At 49.9% G+C, this 18,951-nt stretch overlaps 1 protein-coding gene and 1 pseudogene across 1 annotated transcript in view; one reads left to right on the top strand and one right to left on the bottom strand.

Moving 5' to 3' along the window:
* LOC138809989 (protein Aster-B) overlaps nucleotides 1–14,660 on the bottom strand; it is a 169,462-nt gene extending 154,802 nt beyond the window's left edge. Inside the window, exon 1 of the mRNA XM_069997236.1 lies at nucleotides 14,626–14,660. Within this exon, the coding sequence (XP_069853337.1) occupies nucleotides 14,626–14,651 (26 nt within the window). The 5' untranslated portion in view covers nucleotides 14,652–14,660. The remainder of the gene's footprint in view (nucleotides 1–14,625) is intronic.
* LOC138810410 (small nucleolar RNA SNORA11) lies at nucleotides 7,428–7,526 on the top strand (annotated as a pseudogene).
* Nucleotides 14,661–18,951: the final 4,291 nt, after the last annotated feature.

The raw sequence follows: 18,951 nt of genomic DNA on the forward strand, positions 1-18,951 counted from the left end.
GCAAATGCATGTGTACCTGTGAAGGATGTCTGTACACCCAGGCTGGACCAGACAACTCTGCAACACGCTGAGCTAGCGTGGTGACACCCGACATCTAGTCACTAAAGCGTACTTCACAGGTGACTTGTATCCCGTGGCTAGGTTACTGCTATTCAACTGGTCTCAAGCCACAAGCACTTTTCCCCGCAGTCTCTTATTGCTTCCTATGAAACATAAGCTACTTGTGGACTAACGAGGCTCTCAGTCCCCCATCACCTCCTAAACTCCGTATTACCCTCCAGCAGCCCCTCGCATCCTTCTAGCCGGGAACAAATAATGACTGAGGCCTAGCAAGGCACACAAAAAGGTAACGGAACATTCACTTCCAGAACAACAAGTTGGACGCTGTCAGCCACCAACCCGGGGATGTGCCCTCCACCTAGCAGTTCTTCAGGAGCAAAGTCCTCATGGGACCCAGACTACTCCCTGTGCTAGTGGTGCCCAAGGCCCAGGGTTCTTCCTTCCCTGCCCCTGTGTCGAGTGATAGTGAAGAGGCTTGTTTACTGTTTTGCTTTCATCACGGATAGTCCTTTGCTTTCTTGACTTCCCGGAACGGATGGTATTCATCAGGAAACAGTCCCATCCCCAAGCCTGCCATACAGAGAGACTTCTCTGGCACATGTTGGTTCGCTAACTCAACACTCATTTCACATACTCTGCCTTCTCCTGCGATGAAAGCTGGAAAGAATATTTTGTTCCAGCTTTCTTTGCAACTCACGATGGCTCTTTCCAGGATCGGCCAAGAAGACATAAAGGAAGGGACACTAGGAAATTTCTGTTCTTTTTTTTTTTTTCTCCTTGAAAAAATGATGGGCAAAACAAACCCCACCAAACTCTTATTTCTTCCTTCCTCAAGGGAGAGCAAGGTCTCTGAGCAGTAATGGACTTCATGGGACCACAAAATAACAGCTCAAGGATCAGAATCAAAACCAGTGAGGAGGGGCTGGGAAGGTGGCTCAGTGGTAGAGCGCTTGCCTAGCATGCACAAAGCCCTGGGTTTGATTTCTCAGTACCACATACACAGAAACAGCCATAAGTGGCGCTGTGGCTCTAGTAGTAGAACAAAAGAAGCTCAGGAGCAGTGCCCAGGCCCTGAGTTCAAGCCCCAGAACTGGCAAAAACAAACAAAACAAAACCAGTGAGGATGGTGGGTTGAAACCACAAAACAAGGCCATCTCCAGATTGTATTCTCTGCTATCAACACCAGGCCCCAAACCACATTTCCTGGAGGGATTATATAAAAAGTAGCCCCTCATTTGCTTAAGCTACTGTCCGCTAGGTATTCAGTAAATTGAAGCCAAAGACATTCCTAACTGAATGACTCCCTTGAATCAGTCATTTGTAGGCAGACTAGCTAGATACAATTGTATCACCCTGTTTAAATTCCTCAATAGCTCCCGTTATAAGGACCTGGGTTGACAGAAGATAAACATCTGGTGTGCCCACAAATGCTCTTCTTCATTCCATCCCTTTACTTCCTTTGTTAGTATTCCAAAATAACACCTTCTATAAAAAGCCACACTCTTCAGTCTCAGTGTCTTTGTGGACATTGTCTTCTCTACTTAGGATGCTCTCCCCAGCACTCTGGACTACATACAAGACCTTGTCAAAAAAAAAAGTTAGCTAGGGGAAAATGGTGAAAGGGTTACCAGTGACCAAGATGTGTTGTTTTTATCAACTGATATGTTGAATTGGGAAATCAATAATACTGATTGCTTGTGAAGGGAGTTAAGTGAGAACATGAATGTACTGTTTCTTAAAAGGTGTTTGCCATACACCACGCACTGCAATAAAGTGTTGTTTAAGCCGGGTGCCCGTGGCTCACACCTGTAGCTACTCAGGAGGCTGTGATCTGAGGATCATGGTTCAAAGCCAGCTGAGCAGAAAATCCGTGAGACTCTTATCTCCAATGAACCACCTGAAAACCATTATTGGTGCTTTGGCTCAAGTGGTAGAGTGCTCGCCTTGAGCTGAAGAGCTGAGGGACAGCGCCCAGACCTACAGTTCAAGCCCCACAATGGACAAAAATAAATAAATAGTTGTTAATGGCCAAAATGATAATGATGGAGAGGATTTCTTAGGCAGAGTAGACTTGATTCCATGCCAAGGTCAAATGGATCTTTTGTTGAGACTGCAGTTATTTGCTCCATTGGCCAATGATGAAGACTGACGCTATCACAGGGTACGCGAGCAATGGCAACCGGGCAACAGGCTCTAATGGTGTTGTCCTGTAGCTCATTGCTAGGATGATGTCTCCCACCTCTGCCATCTTATGACCCAAGCACTCAGCCCAGAACCCATCAGCCCATACGGCGAGGTTGATCTAGAACTAAAACGAGAGGCTCTGTGTATGGCTTTGTAATCATTTAACCCAACGTAAACAAGTACAGCAGGAGTCTGTTAGGAGAATGAAACTTGCAGGCTGGGAGGCCTGTGGGTCAGGGACCTCAAGGGTGTCCAGACTGTTTTTAACTTGCCCTTCCTGCCAGAGATGGCAGCTAGACTGCTCTCCGGCTTTTATGCTAAAGATAGTAAATCTGTGGTTAGAAATCTCTGGGCCTTAGTGGTTCCCTTTATTTGAGAGGTGGCTCCTTGAAACAGTGGGCTGTGGTTTCAGTTAAAGGTTGAACAGAGAGTTTGGGGTATAAGAGACAAGAGGGCTGTGAGTAGTAATGACTGTTTTGTATTACCGTTTTCTGTCTCCAAGATGCCATAGCAAAATGGCCCCGCTCCGAAGGAAAGGCGGACTTGGTTTGACTGAGACAGGAAAAACCGGGCAGACAAAACACAAAATTACTTGATGGGTTATTTCAGGACAGACCAAAACAATAGCACAGATAACAGAGAGACAATCCAGACTATAAACATGTCATGTATCACATTTTGGAAGCAGTTTGTAGCATTGGAACAGGACAGAAAAATAGTCAAAGCATCAGTACCAGCATGATACATCGGAACCCTCCCCCCCACCCCCTGCCAAAGCATCTCCCTTCCACACCAGCACGGCTGAGCACCTGCTCAGTAAAGCTATTAACATGGATGAGTCCATGGCTCTTCACTGTAGTTTGTCCAGAAGGAATTTTCCTGGGGAGAGTAAAATCAGAGGCAAAATCGCCAGCCAATAACAAACCACCCTCATTCCATACAGCTAACCTTGTAGGGATATCTCTTTGAACTCTGGCAAAAGGAGACTATAGGTTTTCATAATGCAATTTATTAATGTATGTTTTATGAAGAGAGATGGAGGAGAGCAGGAAGACTTCCTTAATTTTCTTACAAGCAGTTTAATTGATTTGCATTCACGTTCTTGTCCTCGTAGGCAAGCCATCTGCCCCTACTACTGTGGAAGAGATGTACCTAGGAAGGGTAACCCCTTCTTCCTGAGCATATGTTATTCCTAGAGGGGGACAGGTGCATTAGGGACAGGAGCTTCGGGACTGTTTCTGTAGCAGCCAGCATGTGTTTTGTCAGCCTGACCAGCAAGGCCCCAAGCAGGGAGCTGTAGAGCCCTCAGTTCTGGAGATGGACGCTGGGGTCATATGAGCACGGACTCAGACTACACCGCTGGGCACGTCACAGGCACACTGCCATACCTGAGCAGGCCAGAAGCTGGGGAAGAGCCCCATGCTATTAGGATTCACCTAAACCCTCAAATCTTCCAGCTCTAAGACCAGGCAAGGGCTACGGGTGCTCTACATGAGTCTAGCCATTCTGCTGTGTAAGAGTTCAAAGATGTTTTAGACAAAGTCAGCTCTCAATTATCAACGCTAATCTCTGCTTCTTAATAGAAAGAAATGTGATAAAGTGATCAAGATAATGCTGGTGGCATGGTTCAAGAGGTAGAGCTCCTGCCTTGAGTGAAAAAGCTAAGAGAGTACCCAGGCCCTAAGTTCAGGCCCTAATATTGGCATGCATATGTGCATGCATGCGTGCACCACACACACACACACACACACACACACACACACACACACACACACACACACACACACACACTATCCATATAGGACCATCTGAGGACCAGAGCATTTTACTTGGTGCCCAAGCAGTCACCTCAGTGGGAAGACCAATTCCCACCACCTCACAAGCAGACCTTCACGGACAGCATGAAATCCTGTGTCAAGCAAAGGGTGTCAGGCCCAAGCCGATTCCCACAGACTGGTGAACTTGAAGAAGTGACTTCTTTTTGCTCAGCCTCATTTTTTTCATCTATAAAAGGTTAAACAAGGCAACTCTGGGCTCCTAAATAACCAGAGATACAGAGCAAGAATCACAAAGGGCCACCAAGAGCCAAACTTCTAGTATTCCTCGAACAGAGTCTGCAGTAAGACCCATAATGAGGGAGTCATGTGGCCCTCTACCAGGCTGCTTCCTGGGTAATTATGTTTGACATCTCAATTGAAAGGCTGGGTAATCACATTTAGTCCTCCTGTAAAAACAGTGGAAGAAACCAGAACCACCCATAAGGAAAGGTAACAGACTAACACAGAAAGGACATTTTACAACCCTGCTCTGGTGCTCTATGAACAAGTAAGCAGGCAGGTACTGGGGCTCACACCTGTAATCCTGCGACTCAGGAGGCTGAGATCTGAGGACTGTGGCTCAAAGCCAACCTCAGGCAGACAAATTCATGAGACCTTTATCTCCAATTAAGCAGCAAAAAGCTAGAAGTGGAGGTATTGCTCCAGTGGTAGAGTGCCAGCCTTGGGTGATTAAGCTAAGCAAGAGTGTAAGTCTCTAAGTTCAAGCTTTAGTACAAGCACCAAAACCAAAAACACATCTGAGGTTTAAGACCTATTTGCCCGCCCCCTACTCCATCTATACAACTCTTTTTGGATGACATCAATGGCTCACAAACACACAGAGACCTGTTGTCTTCCACTAACTGCATGTAGAACAGAGAGTTGAAGTGGCACCAAGCTACTGTATAATGACCTAGCAAGCACTTGCACTCAGGAAGGAGCTGGGAACTGGGCCTGGGGGGAATCGGGGTAAGAATAGACAAGAACTACAGGAACTCCAATGGCTCAAGTCAGACAGGTGGGACTTCCACCCACCAGTACTGCTCTCTGGCCGACAGGAAGAGTCTTTGTCTGTCTTAGCAGTGGCTCATATGCTGGCTTCTGGTGACAATGCCTGTAAAAGAGCACAGTCTGAGGGGTGACTCACCCCTCACAACACGCCCGGCTGGATGAAAAGGGAAATCATTGTCTTACTTGGCTGGACGGAGTGGGGAATGGCCTAGAAAACCGCTCTGTGAACCTCACGCTTCGTGAGCTGAGGCATAGCCACTGTTCTCTGGGAGTGACAAATTTAAGTATTATGACATAAGATAAAATAAAAATAATACAACCCAGGAACAAAAAGAATCCTGTGGCTCGGACCTTTGAAAAAGCTACAGGTGGAAAATGCTTGCAACAGCATATTTTAGAAACTCTTCAGAATACCAATTAACCAGCCTCTCCCTATCACCCTAAAATGGCTAGCTGGACTGTGGCCCCCCCGGGTTCCCCCCCCCCCCCACTGTTCTGACTCCGCAGGGCCTACACCTTGCAGCTCCACCAACATTGACCTACACAGCCTTTAAAACAATCTCCCATTTAATAATACACAGCTTGAACTCAGGGCCTGAGCTGAACTCAGGGTGCTGTCCCTGAGCCTCTTTATGCTCAAGGCTAGCACTACTACTCCATGAGCCACGGCGCCACTTCAGGTTTTTTGAGTGGTTAATTGGAAATAAGAATCTCATAGGGACTTTTCTGCCCAGGCTGGCTTCAAACACAATCTTCAGATCTCAGCCTGAGTTTCAATATTTATTGAAAGAACGGAGGATGTAGAAATAAAGTAAATGACAGGAATAAGCTTAGAACAAAAAAAAATTGGAGTAAGGACACATTACATCCTGTACACAATTGGTAGAGATAAATACTCCAGTACAAAAGAAGCAAAGAAGATAAGAGCACTTACCCAGTGCTCTGAAAACCCTCGATTCCTATCCATTAACTTGTTTCTGTCCTTTGCTCCCACAGGAACAAAGCCCGTAAAAAGTGTGAATGTCTGTGCTCGCCTCCTGTCTCAGGCTTGTTTGTAATTCCTTTTGTTGTCCTCTCCCAAGATCAATTTCTCAAACCTGACCCCAGTCCCACCATTCTGACGCAGGTACAGGAGATAGCGAAAGGCTGAACAGCTGTCCTTTTGACTGCCGTTAAGAGCCAGCAGACCTCCAACAGAAGAGTCAAAACTCAGTCCTAGCACGATGTATGCAGGTCTGTGGCAGACAGATGTCTTAAGAAATAGCAAATTTGGGAAGAAGGAAACGGAATAGGTAAGATTATTTTTAACTCAGTTTGACTTGTTCTCTAGCCTCATCAGCTGCTAAACCAATGCACTAAGAAAATAACTCTGCTAATTCATTCCTGATTTTTGACAAGCCAAAATAAATCATTCAGCTTGGGTTGGTCTCACTGCTAAATAAAGCAGTTGGAACAGTCTTATTTACCTGGATTTGGACTTTCTCAGACAAATAACAGGAAGCTTATGCATACTGGAGCAGTGTGTGAGTAGGGGGAAGGCCCAGCCCAGACCCGGAATTAACATTCTCTATTGCTTGTTGCCAACTGAGTTCAAATGGAGGGAATGGCCTCTGCCAGGATGAAGGCAGCAGACTTGCGGAAGCTTGAATTCTGAGGGACCTGGCATCTCGCTCTCGGACGTGGTGGTCTCCCTTAAATTGTGCTACAATTCTTTTGCCTTAAAGAACTTGATTTAGGGCTGGGAATATGGCTTACTGGTAGAATGCTTGTCTAGCATGCATGAAGCCCTGGGTTCCATTCCTCAGAACCACATAAACAGAAAAGCCAGAAGTGGCTGTGGCTCAAGTGGTAGAGTGCTAGCCTTAAGCAAACGAAGCTCAGGGACAGTGCCCAGGCCCAGAGTTCAAGACCCAGGACTAGCAAAAACAAAACAAAACAAAACCAAAAAACCCACTGCTGTATAGGACCAGGATTCACAAATAAAGATAATCTAAAAAAAAATTAAAGAAGTTTTGTTTTTTTTTAATAGCAAGAAATCCTTAATAGAAATCCTTTCTGTGATTTAAGTGTCAAGGCATCTTGGCAGTGATTCACATGACAAAACCTTGATTGATAAGGGGCATTGTCCGGTGGGTGTTGGTAGTTCACCACTGTAATCCTAGCTACTCAGGAAGTTGAGATCTGAAGATCACAGGGCAGAAAAGGCTACTCTTCACTATCCTTAATCTACCAAAAAGCCAGAAATGGAGCTGTGGCTCAAGTGGTAGCGCTCCAGGCCTGAGTGAAAAAGCTGCGAGACTGAGAAGCTCTGAGTCCAAGCCCCAATTGACACACAATAAATTAAAATTAAAAAGTGGGTTCTTCTCAGAATAGGGGTTCTAAAGAATGGATCTTTGTTTATAACACATCCAATAGCAATTTATGGCCTTTTTTTTTTTTTTTGGTCAGTCATGGGGCTTGAACTCTGGGCCTGAGCACTGTCCCTCAGCTCTTCAGCTCAAGGCTAGCGCTCTACCACTTGAACCACAGCGCCACTCCCAGTTTTCTGGTGCTTAATTGCAGTTGAGTGTCTCACTGACTTTTCCTGCCTGGGCCAGCTTTGAATTACGATCCTCAGATCTCAGCCTCCTGAGTAGCTAGATTACAGGTGTGTGCCACCAGCGTCCAGCAATTTGTGGTGTTTTGTGATGAAGAAAACAAAAATGTGTAGCTTCCTATGAATAAATGCCCTCCATGTGGGAAAAAAGGGGGAGAACCAGGGGTCTCAAGAAAACAGATACAGTCTCTCTATTCTAAAGCCTTAAATTAGATTTGCATATGTATTCACATTTTAGGAGATCCCTTTGTGTATCAAGTACAAGGATGAACACAGTGTCTCTTCCTGTAAACACAGAGAAGTGTTTACTGACAGATGGTGAGAAAGGATGTCAAGGAAATGCAAATGTATTATCTATAAGGAAAGTATAACGTAGTTAGTACTAGGACATTGGTTTAAGTTCTAGCTCTAGCACTTACTGCTGAGACATCTAGTCTCAGTGCCTTTAAGATATGAATAACAATCATTTATTCTGCATAAGATTTCTGCCATAGACAGCTCATGATACAAGTGATAATTCAGCAGTATAGACTGAGCACCCCCAATCTGAAATCCAACATGTCCCCAAACTTTCTGAGTGCTTACATGATGTCCTCAGTGGACCCCACAGGGAGTCACAGGCAAACACATGTGCATTTAAAGTATTGTATAAAATAGCCATTCCAGCTACGTATGCAAATGATACATGAAACATTAATGATTTTCCTGCTTAATATAGGTTGTCCTCATGATATCTCACTATGTCTATGAAAATATTAAATAGAAAACTAAATCTGATATACTCTGGTCCCAAGCATTTTGGACAAGAAATGTCTGGCCCAGGATGCAACAATAAAACTGAAGTGTTCACAGGAGCTTTGGCTCAGGAAAGAGCTATGGAAGCTTTTGGGAAAAAAAAGAAATGAAAATCGAGTTGAAGAATACATTCCCAAATATATCTTTACAAAGACGAGTATGAGGAGGTTCAGGATCAGGGTAAAAGTCTGGGGAAAATGCGTGGCCAGGCAAGGAGGGACTGGGGACTGCCGTGTTCTGCTCTGGTGGCTTGTGGGCTGTATCCTGCTCAACTCTGAGCCCAGAGACCTTCGAGATGGAGGCAAAGGCATCACACAGCCAGAAGGTGGTACTCTGACTCGTCAGGAGTGATGCAAGTCTAGACCTGGGTTTATCTCTTCCCCTTTTCCCCCATGATGCATTAAAAAGAAGTTGCTTGGTTTCAAAACCATGCCAGATACCATTGCAAGAACTAGCTAGCCAAGGAGAGAGAACGCTGAGAAAGCAGCTGCATGCCTCCTGGTTAGAGGAGCCGGAGACTGGCTTCTGCCTTCCTGGTGTGTACTGTCAGGTCTTAATCCACTGGGGTCTCTGCATGCATATGGCCCCGTCGAGGCTTCTGACTGCTCCCTGCATCAGAGACAGACAGACCTGTTTATAGTCACGCCAGGGACTCTTCTCTGGCGCTATGCCTGTTTTTTCTAAAGGGAAATCTCAGCCCCTAGAAGGCTCTCTGGCAGGAAAGTGTTGCTATCTGAGTCAAACTGTCCCATCCAGAACTGACTCGAAGGCGAACTTCATCACTGTATGGTCTAGTCAAAATAGCATTTTAAAAGTAATGGAGGTAGAACTATATAAGCCTTCAGTAGATAAGAAAATGGAGCCCATAAATATCCTACTAAACATGAATGTGCATAGCCATGATAAGCCTTTTGAAGAATCTCACATTTTTTCAGCTACTCAATCAACCTTCTCCTGATAACGGGTCCCCTGACAGGCATTCTTGGTTCTAGGCAGCAGGGTGTGTATTTAACTACAGCTAGCTCTTGAGGACTGTAGGGAGTGAGTCCATATCTAAACCAATTAAATATCATCTACTCTGTGCTTGCAGCACATATTAGAGGTAAAACCGGCTCATTACATGCTGCCTAAGCCGTTGCCACAGCAGACTGGAGCTTGCCAGCCAGATCAACAAATAGGTCCATCCGATGGAGAGGACTGGGGTTCTGCTTCCTACAGCCAGCCCCAGCCAATGAGACTCCTTTTGTCCACCAATGAGATCTCTAAAAACAATCCGAGGCTGGAAGGAGGGAGAGAAAAGGGGGGAGGGAAGAGAAGAGGGAGGGAGGGAAAGAGACGAGGAGGGGGAGGGGAGTAAGAGAGAGGGGGGAGAGAGAGAGAGAGAGAGAGAGAGAGAGAGAGAGAGAGAGAGAGAGAGAGAGAGAGAGAGAGAGACTGAGAGAGAGACTGAGAGAGAGTCCTAGGAGGAGGAGGAGGAAATGCTAAGCTTCTTGGAATCACTTCACTGGGATTCTTCCTGCCAACCAAGCCAGACAACAAGGCTCCCTTCTGGCTTTGGTCCACTATCAGCAACAGGGTTCTTTCAAGGTGGCTGTGGAAGCCCAGGCTCTGTGCTGGCCAGGCAGCCCCCTCAAGGAAGCCTTCTTAGCTGATTAAATAGGATATTATGCAAAATCTTCAAGCCACCCGGCGCTGGCTGTGTGGGTGTTCTAGATCAAATCTTCAAAAAAAGAAAAAGAAAAAGAAAGAAAACCTGCCATCCCAGGGTCATTTGTTTAATTTCAATCCTGCAAAATGTAAAAATAGAATGATCCTGGGCGAGGGGCTGAGGCGTGCGGCTTCCCCGCGAAGCTCGGCGAGCATGCGGCGGGGCTGGTCCACGGGCCCTGGCTCCTCATCTGCCAGAGAAGAAAGGCGGACAGCGGAGCACGAGCGCCGAGCAGAGGGCTGCTGCCTCCTCCCTCCCGTCCCTGGCCCTTCTCTGGCCCTTCTTTGCACACGGCCTTGAAGATGCTCTCTGCGTCTTCTTGTCCCATCTGTCTTCTCTCCCTTGGGGCTTCAGGGTCTCTCCTCCAGCCTGCCCTCTCCCAGCCTGTGTGTCTCGGTGTCATTCCTCATGTTCTTCTTCCCAGAGACCAGCTCTCCTCCCCTTCTTTGGCACCCTCCTCTGGCCTGCTTTGGCTTATCTCCTGGCCCCCTGGATCTCACCAGCTCTTCTAAGGATTGCTCTCTCTCACCTGGTCCTCTCTCTATCCACCTCTCCCCCCCCCAAGGTATCTGAAAAGGTGGCATTTCAGAGATCGATTAGATGGAGTGGCAGATGAGTTGTAGGAGCTGTCTCTTCCCTACCCCCTCCTCTAGCTAAATATGTTTAGTATTCAGTGAGCTCATAGCTCCTGGTGGGAGGGGAGCAGGCAGGTGGTACATCACTGGGCCTGTATTTTGAACAAATCAATTTTTATTTGTATAAAGGCTTTGTGAAAATTAAATGCTCAAGGTTCACTTGCCAAATTCTTTTTTTTTGGGGGGGGGGGGTCCGGTTGTGGGGCCTGAACTCTGGGCCTGGGCGCTGTCCCTCAGCTCTTCAGCTCAAGGCTAGCGCTCTACCACTTGAGCCACAGCACTACTTCTGGCTTTTTTCATTTTTGCTTATGTGGTGCTGAGGAATCGAACCCAGGGCCTCATGCATGCAAGGCAAGCGCTCTACCACTGAGCCACCTTCCCAGCCCTTAATCGCCAAATTCTTGAACCTTGAAGTCTACAGCCACCTCACGTTAACCCGGTGATAAGCCAGGCTCAGGAAGAAGTGTGGTCTTTCCGAGCTGGGGATCTACACCAAAGGTCACACAACGCTGAGGCAGGACAGATTCCGTGGCCTTCCCTCCTCTGAGGGCTTCGGAAACGTCCTGCCTTGGACCAGCTTTCACATCAGAGGAGCCGTTTGTTTCCACATAACAATCAATCATCAACAGGCCTGCTAATATGTGCATAAAACCAACTCCACAGAGCTCTTCCACACACCTAGAACGGGGTTATTGGTGGTAGTCTGTGAGTGACAGCTGCTATTCTTCAGGTCCCTGGAGACTTCTTCTCTGAGGACAAAACTGAGCTACTACTTTGAGAAGGGCTAGGAGAAAAGGTGGTTAGCAGCCCCCCTGACACAATTAATCAATGCCAGCCCATTCTAAAAACAAGAACTTACATTCCTGGCTCTGTGTGTGTGTGTGTGTGTGTGTGTGTGTGTGTGTGTGTGTACGCGCGCGTGCGTGTGCCAGTTGTGGGGCTTAAACTCAGAACTGTCTCTGAGCTTCTTTGCACAAGGCTAGTGCCCTACCACTTAAGCCACAGCACCCTTTCCGGCTTTCTGGTGTCTCATTGGAGATAAGAGTCTCATGGACTTTCCTGCCCAGGCTGGCTTTGAATGGCAATCCTCAGACAGTTCCCTGAGTAGCTAGGATTACAGGTGTGAGTCACTGGTACCTGGCTATATTCCTGGATTTCTAGCTATCTTATGCCCCTCCTAACAAGTATTACTCCATCTACAGAATTCTCTCTCTCCCTCACACACACACTCACACACACACACACACTCACTCACACACACACACACACACACACACACACACACACAGTGATGTCCATAAACTAAGGTGACCCTCGGTAAGAGCCCATGCCTGTTCAGGATCCATTCCCTGAGACACATCCCTTCCTCTCTCTGTTGTAACAATGTTTCCACCTCTGGTCTCTCCTTAACAATATCAGTTCATTGCCCAGCGGCACAATGCAGACCCTGTAGCTACGAATCGAATGGCGTGCCAGGGCTTGCCTTAGGGGCCAGAGCTGTGCAAACCCCCAGTGACGGGCTTGTGGGATGGAACTGGAAGACGCAGGCGGCCCCGGGGCTGTGCACAGATGAAATCGAGGCACTGAAGGCTTTTACTGGCATTTGAAGAATGATCATGCTTAGGCTGAAAAAGAACTGTGGCTCCTCGGGTACCAATCCACAGGTGCAGAAAGGGATAGGGAGAGGAAGAAAGACAAGGCTGTGGTCAAGCTGAAGGACTCAGGAGTCCCCCAGACGACAAGAGTACACACTCCAGCAGAACCCCAGAGGTCGCAGCCCCGCCCCAGGGCCAAGCAGAACAAGATGGTCCATGGCAGAAATGTGAGCTCAGCCCAAAGACACAAGCAGCTAAAACCTACAAACCACCTGTGCAAAACCAGCAGCCTGTGAGCGCCAAGCCTGGGGAGCCAAGCCCCAGAAGCACAGCTGTAGGCCTGGGGCTGGTGATTCCCACTGACTGCAAGTCTCCAGTCTGCACCTGTGTGGGACAGCGGTCTCAGGCACAAGTATGACAGCTAAGGGCCAGAAGGCGGTGGCAGGGATGGATGGGATTTCCCTCTGGGTCCATGATCCTTCCATACAGCAAACAAATAGGGTGCTCCCAACAGGTAGCAAAGCCAAGCTGAGATGCTTGAGCAGGACCCCAGTGTGGAGTTCATAATGATTCCTTTCCAACACTCACACCAATTCTGAACAACATCTGAATGTGGTCAGGGGCAAATCGGAATCTCGGCTGCCCCTCTGACAGACCCTAGGTCTCTTGAATCACAAGGACCCCTAGCAGGGAGGGCTCTTGCCCAAGTTGTAGGTGGAAGATGACACATCTAAGCAAGTTACTAAGAGAGGGAGCTCAAGGAGGGGGCCGCACTGGTGACCTTATTATACCCCATCAAAAGAGCCAATTAAGAGTGCTGAGAAGCAGGGAAGGTGGCTCGGATGGGGACATCCAGTATGAGCAAGAAACATAACCTTCAAGTAAGGAACGAAGGTGGGAGGCACGGGTGAATAAAGGGAATAATTGTTAAGCTCATCTCCGGAACAAGACTGGATTGCTCACAATGGAGCCACGGGCTCCGTGCCTGTAAGGTGCTATCTAATCTAAAGGCTGTGTGCGTGTATCAAGGAGGGGCTGGGGGACAACACCTCCTTCCGACTGCCTAGTGTACAATGAGCCTCTCTCTCTCTCTCTCTCTCTCTCTCTCTCTCTCTCTCTCTGGATGAATAGACATGTAACTTTTTCAACCTGTTTGCCATATTCATTTTCCTGAGGGAGTCCAGCTTGGGTTTGTCCCTCCTGAAGAGCCCCCCACCCCCCAGGGGGGCAGGGTGCACCCAGGAGGTGTTGGCAGAAGAGAGATATAGCTCAGCCCCCCTGCACAAACCTCTTCGTTTTTGCCTGAAGTGGTGGGAGTTTTACATCTGCTGCTATCATGAAAGCATTTTTTAATTTTAATGTTTAATTATTACTTCTTTGGTAGGGGGCGGGCGTCTCAGGGTCTTCCAAGTGTATGTGGTTGTATGAAACTCGGCCTGGGGCAGAGTTGCCCTTACTGTGCTCCAGCCCGCCCAGGATCACAGCCTGCATTCAAACACCTGTTCCTGTCACCTTGAGGTTCCCCCCCCCACTTGCTGAAGAACTCTTCCTGCCTGGGGGTGGAGGGGGTTGAGTGGGACCCGAACTCGTGCTGAGTGGGTGCTGTCCCTGAGCTTTTCTGCTCAAGGTTGTTGATCTATGATTTGAACCACAGCTCTACTTGCAGCTTTGGGGTGGTTCATTGGAGAGCAGAGTCTCTGGACTTTTCCTGCCCCAGCTGGCTTCAAACGGAGCTCCTGAGATCTCAGCCTCCCGAGCCGCCAGCAGCTGGCTAGGAAACTTTCTGAGGCATGAACTTTCTCTGGGAGTGATGAGGTCGGCCAGAGGGTTCAAGTACCTTCCCTGCGCACCGCTGGTCCACATAGTCCTGATTTCCCCAGGTGACCACACACGTCCCGAAATGCAAACCCGGAGTCCCGCACTGCTACACGGAGGAGGAGGTGAGGAAGGCCAACCCCCGCCAGCCTGGCCGCCTCCGGATCCGCCTAGGGCTCCCGCGTCTCCTTCTGCCCCAGCTTGGAATCGCGCCGTGCCCGGGGCCAGGGCGCCCGGCTCTGATGGCGCCGGAGGGAGCGGGTGCGGGCGCGCTGCCCCGGCCCGGCCTCCCCGGGACCCCACAGCCAGGCCGCCGTCCGTGTTAATAGCTTTGCCGTGCCCTCTGGTGACTTGGACCCGACAGCGCCCCGCCGCGCCCCCGGGGGTCCGGGGACCGGGAAGTTCCTACCTGGGTTTGGCTGGAGAGCCGCTCATGCGGACGCAGACCCGGGCGCGGCGGCGGCGGGCGGCGGGCGGCGGGCGGCGGACCCCCGCCTCGGGCTCGGGCTCCAGGCGGGGTGGGGAGGGCGCGGGGCCGGGGCGGGCGCGGCGGGACCCCGGCGCCGCGGGCTCCGGGACGGCCGCCTGCCGCCGAGGCCGGGCGCGCGGGAGGAGCGGCGGCGGCGCCCGCGCCCGGTGCTGCGGCTCCCCCGGTTCCGAGGCTCGGCGTGACCGCCGCGGCGCCTTTCTATAAATACCCGGCCCCGCCCGCGCGCCCCGCGCCCCGCGCCCCGCGCCCCCCCGGCGCCGCCTCCGACCGCTCCTCCGCGATCGCGGCCAGCCCGCGGGCCCGCTCCCCTCCCGCGCTCCCTCTCGGGAGCCCCGCCGCCCCCGGATTCCCCCCGCCGGCCCGCCTCGCTCCCGCGCCCAGCACTGCGGCGGCGGAACTCGGGGACACAGGACCCGACAGGCGCGTCCACGCCGGCCGCTCCTTCGGGGCCTAAACACCCGGGGTTCGAACCCCACCGGGAGCCCAGCGCTCACCTCCTTTCCAGGGAGGAAGGGAGAGGGGGCGGAGGGCCCGGATGCCGCCGGCACCCGCCGCGACCCCCTGGCGCTCCCCAGCCGGGCCGAGGGTGTCGCCGGGTCTCCGGGCTCCCCTGCAGCGGAGGCCGGGGGGGGGGGGGCCCAGGACCGCACCGCCGAGCAGGAAGTCCCGCCGCGGGGCCCACCGGCTCCCTGCATGCGAACGGACCTGCTTGTCCTGCTTGTCCGGACCGGCTGCCACACGAGGACCCCACCTCCGGGGTCCCCGAGCCCGCGAGAAAACCCCGGGCTAACGCCCGACCACGCGAAAGCGGCCGGAGGATGAAGCCCGCCAAGGACCGCCACTGCCCATCTCCCGCCTTCCCCAGGTGCTTACCATCACTGCCCATCTCCCGCCATGCCCAGGTGCTGACCATCACTGCCCATCCCCCGCCTTCCCCAGGTGCTGACCATCACTGCCCATCTCCCGCCATGCCCAGGTGCTGGCCACCACTGCCCATCTCCCGCCATGCCCAGGTGCTGCCCATCACTGCCCATCTCCCGCCATGCCCAGGTGCTGACCATCACTGCCCATCTCCCGCCATCCCCAGGTGCTGACCATCACTGCCCATCTCCCGCCATGCCCAGGTGCTGACCATCACTGCCCATCTCCTCCCATCCCCAGGGCTTGAAATCACTGGGCTCAGCTGCTTTCCAGGGACTCCGCTGGACAGACCCCACCTTCCCCTCCCTCTGGGGCCCTGCTTCACACCTGTAACCCCAGCTACTCAGGAGGCTGAGATCTGAGGATTAAAGCAGCTGTGGCAGGAAAGTGCATGAGACTCTTATCTCCAATTAACCAATGCAAGGCTGAAACTGGAGCTGCAGCTCAATTGGTTCAGTGCCAGCCTTTAGTGAAAACACTAAAGGACAGTGCCCAGGCCCTGAGTTCAAGCCCCAGAACTGGCATATGCCCACATGTGCATGTACATACACACAATTGTGAAGCCCTGGGTTTGATCTCCAACAAAGAAAAGACAAAACAGACAGCAATACCACCAACAAAATGAAGTTAAAGCCTCTGGGTTTGACTCAAGCAGTAAAGTGCCTGCCTAGCACACATGAAGACCTGGATTCCAACCCCAGCACCACCATCAAAAAAATGAACAGGGCTGGGAAGGTGGCTCAGTGGTAGAGCGCTTGCCTTGCATGCTTAAGGCCCTGGGTTCAATTTCTCAACACCACATAAGCAAAAAGAAAAAAGCCGGAAGTGGCGCTGTGGCTCAAGTGGTAGAGCGCTAGCCTTGAGCTGAAGAGCTGAGGGACAGCGCCCAGGCCCAGAGTTCAGGCCCCACTACTGACTTAAAGAAACAACCCAAACCAGTCAAAAATCAAGCATTTGTTATGAGTTCCTAGACACTATGTACTATGCTCCAACATAATTATCTCATTTCAAATTCTCCAATTCTAAGCCTATTTTTCATGTATTTTGGCATGTCCCATGCAGGTAGCCATAGCTTCTAGATTCATTGAGCTAGAAGGAGTCCGGCTTTCTTAGATCATGGCCCAGAAGGGACTGCCGACTTGTTCATATTTATAAAGCTGGGGTAGCAGAAGTCCCTGGCCTCCTTATCTTTGTATCAGGCAAAATATTTCTAGACATTTATGCTATAGAACACGAACTAGTTTTTTGCAATATTAATAGATGATATCCAATCAAGGACTCTGTAGCCCTGTGTGTTTGGGAAAACATGATTTAAGGAAAGTTAAAAATAACAAAGCCGCCGGGTGCTGGTGGCTCACGCCTGTAATCCTAGCTACTCAGGAGGCTGAGATCTGAGGATCGCGGTTCAAAGCCAGCCCGGGCAGGAGAAATCGTGAGACTCCTATCTCCAATAAACCACCAGAAAACTGGAAGTGGTGCTGTAGCTCAAGTGGTAGAGCACTAGCCTTGAGCTGAAGAGCTGAGGGACAGTGCCCAGGCCCAGAGTTCAAGCCTCACGGGCGACAAAAAAAAAATTAACAAAGCCATGTTTCATTCTGTTTTATTCTCTTGTGATTGCTTTGAGACAGAGGTCTCTTCATGTAGCCCAGGCTGGCCTCAAACTCAGTATCCTCTTGTGTTAGCCTCACACGTACTGAGATTATAGACATGTACTACAATGCTCAGCTCTTTTTTTAGTGCAAGACAATTTAGGCCTTTCTTCTGTTTATGAGTATTGTGGAAATACATTCAATCTGAAAACCCTTTCTTGCATGGCTTTTGGAGAATTAATGATGTAAGACATACACTTAGGGAACACTGTGCTACCCTGTGGAAATGCAGCAGTCCATGTGACTGCCCAGCTTGTGTGACTTCTGGAGGGACCGCCAGTGTTAACTCACCCTAGACATTTGATCAGTCCTACTTATTTTATTTTATCTTATTTTATTTTTGGTCGAAGGGCTTGAACTCTGGGCCTGGGCACTGTCCCTCAGCTCATCAGCTCAAGGCTAGCACTCTACCGCTTGAACCGCTGTGCCACTTACAGTTTTCTTTTTTTTTTTTTTTTCTGGGGTCCAGTCATGGGGCCTGAACTCTGGGCCTGGGCACTGTCCCTCAGCTCTTCAGCTCAAGGCTAGCGCTCTACCGCTTGAGCCACAGCACCACTTCTGGCTTTTTTCTTTTTGCTTATGTGGTGCTGAGGAATCGAACCAGGGCCTCAGGCATGCAAAGCAAGCGCTCTACCACTGAGCCACCTTCCCAGCCCCCACTTACAGTTTTCTGATGGTTTATTGGAGATAAAAGCCTCACGGACTTTCCTGCTCAGGCTGGCTTTGAACCATGATCCTCAGACCATTCGGGAGGCAGAAGAATCACAAGTTCTATGTCAGTCAGGGCTACCGAGTGAACCTTGCCTCTAAATAAACAAACACATTTACAAAAGAATAAACACCTCCCAGGACCAAGAATACAGAAAGTCCAACCATGTCTTTGCTCTCTCCCCATGTGGTATGAAACCTGCTGCAGTCCTCCCTGGAGCGGGAGGAAGTGAATAATAGATATTCTGTGTAATCTGAGACATCTCAGTAGCAAATCCTTTCGAGCAAGCTCTCAAATGAGCACAGAGGGATAGTGGGTATTTATATGTGCCAAAAGCTTCTTTTAATTGAGCAGCTCCTAAACACCAGACTTCCTTCTATGGGATGTACCTTCACTAGCTAGCCATCTCATCATCTGTCTATGCTCCAGGCCGCTCCTTAAAGAGAGCCAGCCTTATCTCATTCTGAAAATTAAAAATAAAAGACAGTGTATGGGGTGACAGGCCAAATAGATCCAAGGACCAAATGAGCCACTTGCTGCCCTGTGACCTCTTAAGTGTGAGGAGAAGAGAGGCGTATCATAGCCTGAAACACACTTGAAGAAACACAGGAAGGACTGGAGCCGCTATGGATCCGCTGACAATTAATGACAAAATGATTAAGAAATGGAGCCAAGACTCTATCTATAGTCACCGTAGACTGGAGGCACCCACACGCCATGTTCACTGCTGCACTGTTCACAGTAGCCAAGCTGTGGGAATGGCTGATGCCCCAGCATGAATCAAGAACATGGGCTGTGTACAGACAACAGAGTGTTATTCAACACTAAAGAAAAATGGAATTGTGCTGTTCATGAGGAGATGGATGAAACTGGAGATGATTTTGTTCAGGAAGTAAGCCAGGCTATGTTTTCTCTCGCCTAAGAGATACACAAGTATCCCATGTGTGTGCTTGTGGGACTGCTTGA

This window comes from Dipodomys merriami, unplaced genomic scaffold (genome assembly GCF_024711535.1).
Source record: "Dipodomys merriami isolate MVZ:Mamm:240054 unplaced genomic scaffold, mDipMer1.0.p SCAF_103, whole genome shotgun sequence".
NCBI classification, from domain to species: Eukaryota; Metazoa; Chordata; class Mammalia; order Rodentia; family Heteromyidae; genus Dipodomys; species Dipodomys merriami.